The sequence below is a fragment of the Bison bison genome, unplaced genomic scaffold (genome assembly GCF_000754665.1).
Source record: "Bison bison bison isolate TAMUID 2011002044 unplaced genomic scaffold, Bison_UMD1.0 scf7180017864383, whole genome shotgun sequence".
NCBI lineage: Eukaryota > Metazoa > Chordata > Mammalia > Artiodactyla > Bovidae > Bison > Bison bison.
In genome coordinates, this window is record NW_011494955.1 from 8,886,349 (window position 1) to 8,896,304 (window position 9,956).

The 9,956-nt window shown below is 35.5% G+C and overlaps 1 protein-coding gene across 2 annotated transcripts in view; it reads left to right on the forward strand.

Annotated features, from left to right (window-relative positions):
- Positions 1 to 8,780, forward strand: part of NR2C1 (nuclear receptor subfamily 2, group C, member 1) — a 40,988-nt gene extending 32,208 nt beyond the window's left edge. The window contains exons 11-14 of one of the 2 annotated variants that reach the window (XM_010858006.1): positions 304 to 443; positions 1,840 to 1,977; positions 4,479 to 4,584; positions 6,916 to 8,780. In XM_010858006.1, the coding sequence (XP_010856308.1) occupies positions 304 to 443; positions 1,840 to 1,977; positions 4,479 to 4,584; positions 6,916 to 7,081 (550 nt within the window). In that variant the 3' untranslated portion in view covers positions 7,082 to 8,780. Of the gene's footprint in view, positions 1 to 303; positions 444 to 1,839; positions 1,978 to 4,478; positions 4,585 to 6,906 lie in introns of both variants that reach the window. The other variant, XM_010858007.1, reaches the window with a different exon arrangement.
- The last annotated feature ends 1,176 nt before the right edge of the window (positions 8,781 to 9,956 follow it).

Below are 9,956 nucleotides of genomic sequence, written 5' to 3' on the forward strand. Positions count from 1 at the left end.
CCTGATGCGAAGAGCTGACTGATTTGAAAAGACCCTGATGCTGGGAAAGATTGAGGGCAGGAGGAGAAGGGGACGACAGAGGATGAGATGGTTGGATGGCATCACCGACTCAATGGACATGAGTTTGGGTAGGCTCCGGGAGTTGGTGATGGACAGGGAGGCCTGGTGTGCTGCGGTTCATGGGGTCGCAAAGAGTCCAATACGACTGAGTGACTGAACTGAACTGAATATTGTATTTTCAAATATATGAGTCAGTTATAAGGTTTCATAAAACATATTTGATATTTGTTTTTGTTTTTATAGGCAAGAAAACAGCATATCATTGGTGAAAGCTTATTGGAATGAACTTTTTACTCTCGGTCTTGCCCAGTGCTGGCAAGTGATGAATGTCGCAACTATACTAGCAACATTTGTCAACTGTCTTCACAGTAGCCTTCAACAAGGTAAAAAGCACCTTATTTTTCCTTTTCTAGGATATAAGAAGAGACATCGGTTTTATAGTATTACGTTTAAAGTTAAGTATCAAAAGATAAATATCAATAATCCTTTTTACCTTACATAATTGTTACATTTTGATATAATTCATTAATCAACCAAAATAGTTTTAAATGATAGTACAACAAAACTGAAACAAATGTATTTAAGTGCTCTTTCTGATCAGGCCTCATGAATTTTTACACTTCAACGTACATACCAAAGAATCCAGGGTACGCTTATATAGAGGTAATCAACTATTTATAAATGTATAGTTACCAACTATTTTTAAACTGCTTTTCTTCATTGTAGCCTTTTGAATCCCAAGGTAGGCTAAACTTTTTTTTTTTTTAATCAATTCATCAGTATGTATCCTTTCACTTAGACACTACTGAAGAGTCACAAAACAATCCTAATTATCTTTTTCCTTTTCCTGATTACAACTCCCATTTGCTTGAGGAGACAGGTGGGCAAGCACTGATTTATAAATGTTTTGTTTCAGAATGGCTTGTGACTATCCAAGAAGGTGCCCCTTCATCAAATGGGAAGAACTATTTTTTTTGAGTTCAAGAAAGAATTATAGACAGAGAATTACATTTATTTCCTTTGCATATGCCACTTCCTGTTGTTGTACATTTTTCTTGAACTATCTGCTTCCCCTCCATTTAATGGCAAAGAATAACCTCATCAATAAGATTATTGATTATTAAGATCTCATCAATAGTAGATATACCAGAAGTCAGTACTACATAAACACAATAAATTTTAAGTTAGAACATACTGCTTTATTCAACTTTTCTTTGGTCTTAACAGGGTTTTTTTTGTTGTTGTTGTAGTAGTGTCGGTAACTTAAATATCTAGATGATTTTGCTTATTTTATTGATATAAACTTAAATCCTATTAGCAAAATTTGAGTCTTTTGTAGTTAATCTTTATAGCTTATCTTCTCAAAGGTGTATCTTGGAAGGAAACATAACCTTTAGGGCTTTTTATATTAACAGCCTGTTCTTTTTTTATTTTCTTGAATGAACAGTGTCTGAAGATCATTAATTAGTTTCATTTGAAGTTGGCAGAGAGGGACTTCCCTGGTGGTTCAGTGGCCAAGACTCTATGCTCCCAGTGCAGGGGGCCTGGGTTCCATCCCTGGTTCAGGAACTAGATCCCACATGCTGCAACTACGACCCAGCACAGCTGAATAAATAAATAAATAAAACATTAAACTTGCAGATATATTGAATTTTTAACATTTGATAAATTGATTATATTCAAAGCTGGAAATTAGTGAGGAAGAAATATGTCGGATAAAAATAGTCATACATTTTTGCTGAACACTAGAAGATTTTGTTTGTTTGTTTTTAATTAAAGATAAAATATCAGCAGAAAGAAGGAAATTATTGATGGAACACATCTTCAAACTACAGGAGTTTTGTAACAGCATGGTAAAACTCTGCATTGATGGATATGAATATGCCTACCTGAAGGCAATAGTACTCTTCAGTCCAGGTATATAAACATTTACTTCTTATTCAAAATACAGTGTTTGAGGATGTGGAGAAATTACAACCCTCATACATTTGCCATTGGGAATGTACATTGATATGGAAACAACTGAAGTGTCCATCAAACAAATGAATAAACAAAATGTATATATAAATGGAATATCATTCAGCCATAAAAAGTAACGAAATTCTAATACATGCCAGCATGGATAAACCTTGAAAACAGTATGCAGGTGACAGAAATCAATCACAAAAAAAACGCATATTAAATATTTCCATGTATCTGCATTGTCTAGAATAGGCAAATCTATAGAGAGATTTGTGGCTTCCTTGGTGTAAGGATAGGAGATAATGGAGAGTGACTACTAATGGGTGTTTCTTTTGGGGCCAACAAAGATGTTCTAAAATTAGATTGTGGTGAGGTTTGCACAACTCTGAATATACTAAAAAAACTATTGAATTGTACACTTCAAATCTGTGAAATTGTTGGATGTTAGACATCTGGGCATGAAAAGGAAAATTGAAGAAATCAGTGAAATGACATAGACTTTTAGTCCTGTTCAGCACTTGAATGTTTAGGTATATTTTGCTAGGCATCATTAAAAGGCAAAAAGAGAGATGAAGATTGCTTTGTTAATGGGTTAAATTTCCAAACATGTTATGCTGCTGCTGCTGCTAAGTCGCTTCAGTCGTGTCCGACTCTGTGCGACCCCATAGACGGCAGCCCACCAGGCTCCCCTGTCCCTGGGATTCTCCAGGCAAGAACACTGGAGTGGGTTGCCATTTCCTTCTCCAAGTTCCCAATAAATAGAAAAATGGGTCTCTTGTCTTTCTGCCAAGTACTAGTTTTTACATATAGTAAAATGACAGTAAAGCTCAACAATCAATTTTAGAGTAAGAAAAATTGCCTATTTTCTTAGGCTCTGTATTCTTCATTTTGGTATATGTTTTTCTGTTACTGTGTATCATAATAAAATTATCTGAGGAACCCTGCTTCTTACTACCTTCAGTGATATCAGTAAGATAATTAAAGCTATTTTGTACTATTATTCTGATGTTTTAGCTAAATTAATAACATGTATTGCAATCTTTATCACAACCAATTTGCCACTTTAATTTTCCTTAAAATTGAAAGACCGTAGATTTGACAACAGAATTGTAATGTATTTTTGTTTTATTAAATATTCCCTCTGTTTCTGTTTGCTACTTTTCTTATTCTTCTTAGTCAGGATACCACTTTCCATATTTTAGGCATAAGTTTCATGAAATTCTTTTAACATTTCCATTTCAGTGAAATATTTATATAGGTTATTTCATGTTGCTATATTATTTTTCTGATAGAGATGATGTTCAGAGTTTATATTTTCCTAAGTATCTTTTTATGCTAACAATGGTGAAAGGAAGATTTTCTTATTAAAAAAATATAGAATATAGCATGCACGAGGGTGGGTGACATGGGTGAAGGAGAATCATGAGGTACAAACTTGTAGTTATGATCAGGTCACAGTGATAAAATTTATAACATGGTGACAGTAGTCACCATTGTAGTGTAAACATGAAAGTTCCTAGAAAATAAACCTTGAAAGTTCTCATCGTAAGAAAAGTTTTGTAGCTTTGAATGGTGACAGATGATAACTAGACTTACTGTGGTGATCATTTCACAGTGCATATGAATGTCACTTCATTTTGTTGTGTACCTTAAACAGATACAATGTTGTATGTTAATTATACTTAAGTTAAAATATGTATTATTATTTTAATGAAAAAAATTTTAAAGAATATATTTTGAAAATGGGGGCTTCCCTCATAGCTCAGTAAAGAATCAGCCTGCAATGCAGGAGACCCCAGTTGGATTCCTGGGTTGGGAAGATCTGCTGGAGAAGGGATAGGCTACCCACTCCTGTGTTCTTGGGCTTCCCTTGTGGCTCAGCTGGTAAAGAATCCACCTGCAATGTGGGAGACCTGGGTTCAACCCCTGGGTTGAGAAGATCCCCTGGAGAAGGGGAAGGCTACCCACTCCAGTATTCTGGCCTGGAGAATTCCATGGACTGTATATTGTATAGTCCATGGGCTCACAAAGGGTCGGACATGGCTGAGCGAGTTTCACTTTCATTTTCATTCTGAAAATATTTCCTTGGTTAAAAATACTTTTAACCAAGCTAAGTCATTTCATTTTTTTGTTTCTATTGAAAGCAAAATGATCAAAATCCTTTCTACCACTTTTGAAATAGAAAAGCCTGTCTTATTTTATTTGAGCCCAATGGTTTCATTTTTTTATTAAATGTTAGAATACATATATCAGATGAAATAGTTTTAAGGGTTTAAGTACAGTGCCTGGTATTTAGTGGGTGGGTTACTAAAATAGTATTTGTGGAATGAAAGAGCCACACATATATGATCGGGCTTCCTTCTGAACTGTTTTTTATCACCTCTTCCATCTCCACTTGGTATCTTAGTAAGTGAGTATTCAGAACTAAGGTAACAATATATTCTTTAATGTTTCAGATCATCCAGGCCTAGAAAACATGGAACAGATTGAGAAATTTCAGGAAAAGGCTTATGTTGAATTCCAAGATTATATAACCAAAACATATCCAGATGACACCTACAGGTATCTAGAAGTTAAATACTATTTAATTAAATTCATCTTAAAAATTTTTGTGTATCTGTTTCCTTATTCTCCATTCCAAGTGTAATTAAATTTAGTCAGCTTTGGCCTTTCAAGTAGTTAATGCATTGTTGCAAGCACTTTATATGTACTGTTTTATATGAGGCTTCAGCACAGAAAGGTTAAGTAACCTGCTCAAAGTCACACAATAAACAGCAGAGCCAGGTAGTTTGACTCTCACACCCAAGCTCTTAACTTGCTTCAGATGAAATAATGGATTGAATTAGAAAAGCGGATGAAAAGTGCATGAATTAAAAAAATAGCTTATTTTATCATTAATTTTGAAATTTGGCCTATGGCATTTATAGCAAGGTGTTTCTTACCAGTGTCCTTTAATAAAATGAACTCAGTTTTTGAGTGATTAAGCATTTGGCTGTCAAAGCAAGAGCACCTGGGTTTAATGCCTAACCCTGCTACTTACTAGCTGTAAGACCTTATAGAAGTTAATAGAAGTTATTTAACTTCTATTTCAATTTCTTTACTGTAAAATGGAGATAATAGTACCCACATTTTATAATTAGTATAAGGATTAAATCAGTTAATATATTCAAAGAGCTTGGTAGAGCAGTGCCTATTACATAGTAAGGGCTATGTAAATTTGTTTACTAATATTATTAACATACTTCAAACTAGTAAAAGAATATGTTACATATAATAACTTTTTACATATATTAGATAATAGGCTTATAAGGCAGTTCTATCATGAAAATCAGCTGTAGTTTATCTAACATCTAAATAGTTTTCCTACCTTACTTCCTACCAGTTCTGTGAATACAGCTCAGCTGGTGGGAACAAACAGGAAATGAGGTATTTGAGCAGTATAGTACATGAACACAGAAAGATCACTTAATTCTGGGTCTGCTGGTTTCACTTGTTCTCAAGTGCTCCAGTGTTCTCAAGAGTGTAAGGCCTTAGCATAGAGGAAGGACAGATAATGCCACAAACTTTTTGGAAAGGTAGTTCTTTGGGTGTTAGTTTTGTTATGATCTTTTTTTTTCTTTTTTCAGTGTTTTAAAGTTTCAAAAGTTTTATACCTTATATAAATTAATGGGCTTTCCCTGATGGCTGAAAAGGTAGAGTCTGCCTGCAATGCTGGAGACCAGGGTTTGATCCCTGGGTCAAGAAGATACCCTGGAGAAGGGCGTGGTGACCCATTTTAGTATTCTTGTCTGGAGAATTCCATGGACAGAGGAGGCTGACAGGCCACAGTCCATGGGGTCGCAGAGTCAGACACAACTGAGCAACTAGCACACACACATACAAATCAATAGAGTATTTAGAATTTTCCTCGTTTTGACTGTACGCCTTCTTGCTGACCTCTGTTCCATTAGGTTCCAGGTTCTTTGACCTCTGGAACTCTTTCTTAGTTTCTTATATCCATAGTTAGTTTCATTAATTATCTTTGGATAGCAGTTTTCAACTTAAGATGTACTTTCACACAAGACATTGTCCTACCTCACTAACACAGAAACTGGCAGGGATCATCTTGTTGATTGTCACAACATTGGGAGAGAGACAGGGCGAGTAGTGGCTTCCACCCATTCACATAGCTAGGAAGTAGTTGAATCAGGATTTGAACCTGATGGTTTTGATTCTGTAATCTGTGCTCTTCCCATTAATAACAGCTATTGCCTATTTGGGGCTTCCCTAGTGGCTCAGCTGGTAAAGAATCTGCCTGCAATACAGAAGACCTGGGTTCGATCCCTGGGTTGGGAAGATTACCTGGAGAGGGGAACAGCTACCCACTCCAGTATTCTGGCCTGAAGAATTCCATGGACTACATCCATGGGGTCACAAAGAGTCAGGCATGACTGAGTGACTTTTCACTTCACTTCACTTCACTTCATTGCCTATTTTACTATTCCCAATACATTTTGCAAAGCAAAACCAAAAAAACTATCTTTGAGCCTCATGTATCCTGATAACACAAAACATTGCTATGATAACCTTGAAAGAGTTCCTAAGCCATTAAACTTATAACTCAATCCATGGTTTAAAACTTTGTTCCATGGTTCATACAACCAACTAGAGGTAGCACAGCATAGCAGTTAAGACCAAGGCTTTCCAAAGAAGTCTGTCAGACATCATATATATCTAGGTGATTGTCATATCGTTTAAGGCTTGAGAATACTAAATATTTTAAGTGTTGAAAACTGTTGGTAATCTTTGTTTATGGCATTGGTATTCATGCAGAAATTACTGATATCTTTCAACTGAGTTACTCTTTGATTTACAACCTTGTTCACCTTCCTTTTCTCTTTTGAGGTTGTCTAGACTACTACTTCGATTGCCAGCTTTGAGATTGATGAACGCTACCATCACCGAAGAACTGTTTTTCAAAGGTCTCATCGGCAATGTTCGAATTGACAGTGTCATCCCACATATTTTAAAAATGGAACCTGCAGATTATAACTCACAAATAATTGGTCACAGCATTTGAAAGCTGAGATCTCAATTTAAAGTGATTGTTCTTTCCCAGAACACAAGAAGATACCAAATCGAACTCACTGATTCCAGGGCATCTGGAAATTTTTACTTTAAAAGAGAAACCAAAAACCAAGATATTTTGATTTTACTTCCTTAAGAAGAATGTTTGAAGTGACTGAGCAGGTAGCAGGAATTAGAATTTCCTTTCCTGTCTTATTTAAGTGAATAAAAAATATTATCATCTTATTCTTGGTTAAGATGACACCTAAAGCTGTCACCTCTTGACTAAGATTTCTCCTTTTATTTTATAAAACAAATAAATAAGTCTCTCTGTTTTCCCCCCAGAATTGTGTTCTATTCATGTTTACTTTCATTATGAACCAGTATAAACACTTAATCAATCGCTAAGAAGGATCTTGCATTTTACGCTTCTAAAATATAATCTGTTTTAATTACCTGTCTAAAGAAGATTATTTTATGCTCAGTGATATAATGATAACACTGGGACTATAGGAGATAATAATTGTATATAAATATTTTTTTGTTTTTTGTAAATATCATGGCACCATTAGCATTTATCACCCTCATTGCTGGCAATGAGACATAGGTTATTTGTGAACTTAAGAGCTGATATCTTTAGTGTTGTGTATTATTAGTTACAAGCACTTTTTATTTATGTATGTAGCAGAAAATTGTTTTTGAGAATAAGATAGGGTTCATGTTTTAATATTTTTGGTTTACTGTGTTGTAAAAGTAATAGAAACTGATTGAGCGCCACAAGCTTCAGTATTTCACAATAGATATATAAATTGTTGCTGTTTATTCCACAGAAAGCATCTGTCATCTCTCCCTCTTTTCTGACCTGCATTTAGTTTCCTGACCCTTCCATGGGATTTAGCCAGTTTCTGTTAGGTCACTGCAAATACCTCCTTTGTGAAAGTGGATTTATCATAGCCAGTCTGTGTTTCCAAAGTGAGTTAGACAGTTATTTAAAAGCAATTGATAATTTTTTGAGACTTCAGTTGTTTAATACATGGAGGAATGTGCACTGATTTTTCACTCTAAAGGGGAAAGGCTGTTGTAACAACAGTATGAGCATCAGCCTGAAGCACTGCCTTGTATACCACAATGGAAACAGTTTAGATTCCTTGAATGTCTTCCACAGTAATGTTTTCTTTAGCAGAACATGATACTGTTAAGTATTTCTTTGCTATAACTTCGTGAGAAATTACTTTGTTATCTCTATTTGTTGATTTTTTAAAAAAATAAGGATATTTTATTGCACTTGAACATTTTTTACAAAGATTTTGCAATAGAAGAGAAGCAGAATTTGGGGGAAGAGTATGGATTTTACTAATTGCTGCTTTATAGTAAATAAGAAGTTTTAAAGTGTCAATTTACAGTCTTTACCAACTTAAGGGAAACTTTTTTTCCCTATTTAAAATGTGATTTTTGTCAATGGGATTTTTTTTCTATAATGACAGCTGGGTAAACTACATTTAGTACAGAATAGTCAAATGGAAAAATCAGTAGGTTTATACCTTTATAAACCCGCTGAAGAAAGCCAAGGATTCAAGAAATTCTTTTAAGTAATGTACTAATGGTTAATTAAGATACATGTTTGAAGTATTTTTCCTGATTACATTTACAGTTGTATTTGGAAGTGTTTTTTAAAAACTACATTAAAATGTGGCCTGCATTACAAATTTGTTTTCTGCCAATATATTTGATTTCAGAGTCCTGTTTGTTCATTGGTCATCCTTCTGTTTGTCCCATTGTTAAGAAATCTCTAGTAATATTTGTGAAAGTACTTTCAGGAAGGAAAAAGCATGGAAAACATTTCCATATCCCAATATTTTAGGATGATTTACAGTTCAGTTTGAAGACTTGCAACTAAATATTACACACTGACCGTTTATTTTCTTTCTCTCCTGAAATCTCAGTAAAGTGTAAACACACAATGACAGATGAAACAGGAGAGAAGAAATCAAAGGATAAGAGAGTTGAATAAATTTTAGGGAAAGAAAATGCGGGTAGAGAAAGAGCCAAAACCAAGGGAATGGTCATCTGAATGCCTGCAAAAGGTGGTACACTGAGAAAGGAGCCAGTATGCGTTGCAGTGTCCAGGAATGCTGTCTAGTGCCCGGGCAATCAGGTGCTCATCTTCAGAGATGGTACTTGGAGCATTAACAAGAGGATTGGTTGCATATCTGTCTACAGAATCATTGAACTGCCTTTCTCTACGTTTATTGAAGTCAGGTGACCCCTTTCTTTTTCTTGTTTTTTGTCTTGTTTTTGGCCGCGCTGCACGGCATGTGAGATCTTAGTTCTCCAACTGGAGAGCAAACCCATGACCCCTGCACTGGAAACTTGGAATCTTAACTGCTAGACCACCAGGGAAGTCCCCAGTGACCACTTTCTATCATTCAGCCTGTTTGAGCAAGAAGCCAGAGATGAATAATCTTGAGACACTAAACCAGAAGATCACAGGATTTATAGGATACCAGGGATAACAGAAGGCTTGGATTAGGTATAATCTTGAAGATATGGATTAAGTGAAAATCTGCGTTGAATATGGGCTCCCTAAGCATGTTCCCGTCTTCGGCCATATGCCAAAGACTTTGACTGTGTGGATCACAATAAACTGTGGCAAATTCTGAAAGAGATGGGAATACCAAACCACCTGACCTGCCTCTTGAGAAATCTGTATGCAGGTCAGGAAGCAACAGTTAGAACTGGACATGGAACAACACACTGGTTCCAAATAGGAAAAGGAGTACGTCAAGGCTGTATATTGTCACCCTGCTTATTTAACTTCTATGCAGAGTACATCATGAGAAACGCTGGACTGGAAGAAACACAAGCTGGAATCAAGATTGCCAGGAGAA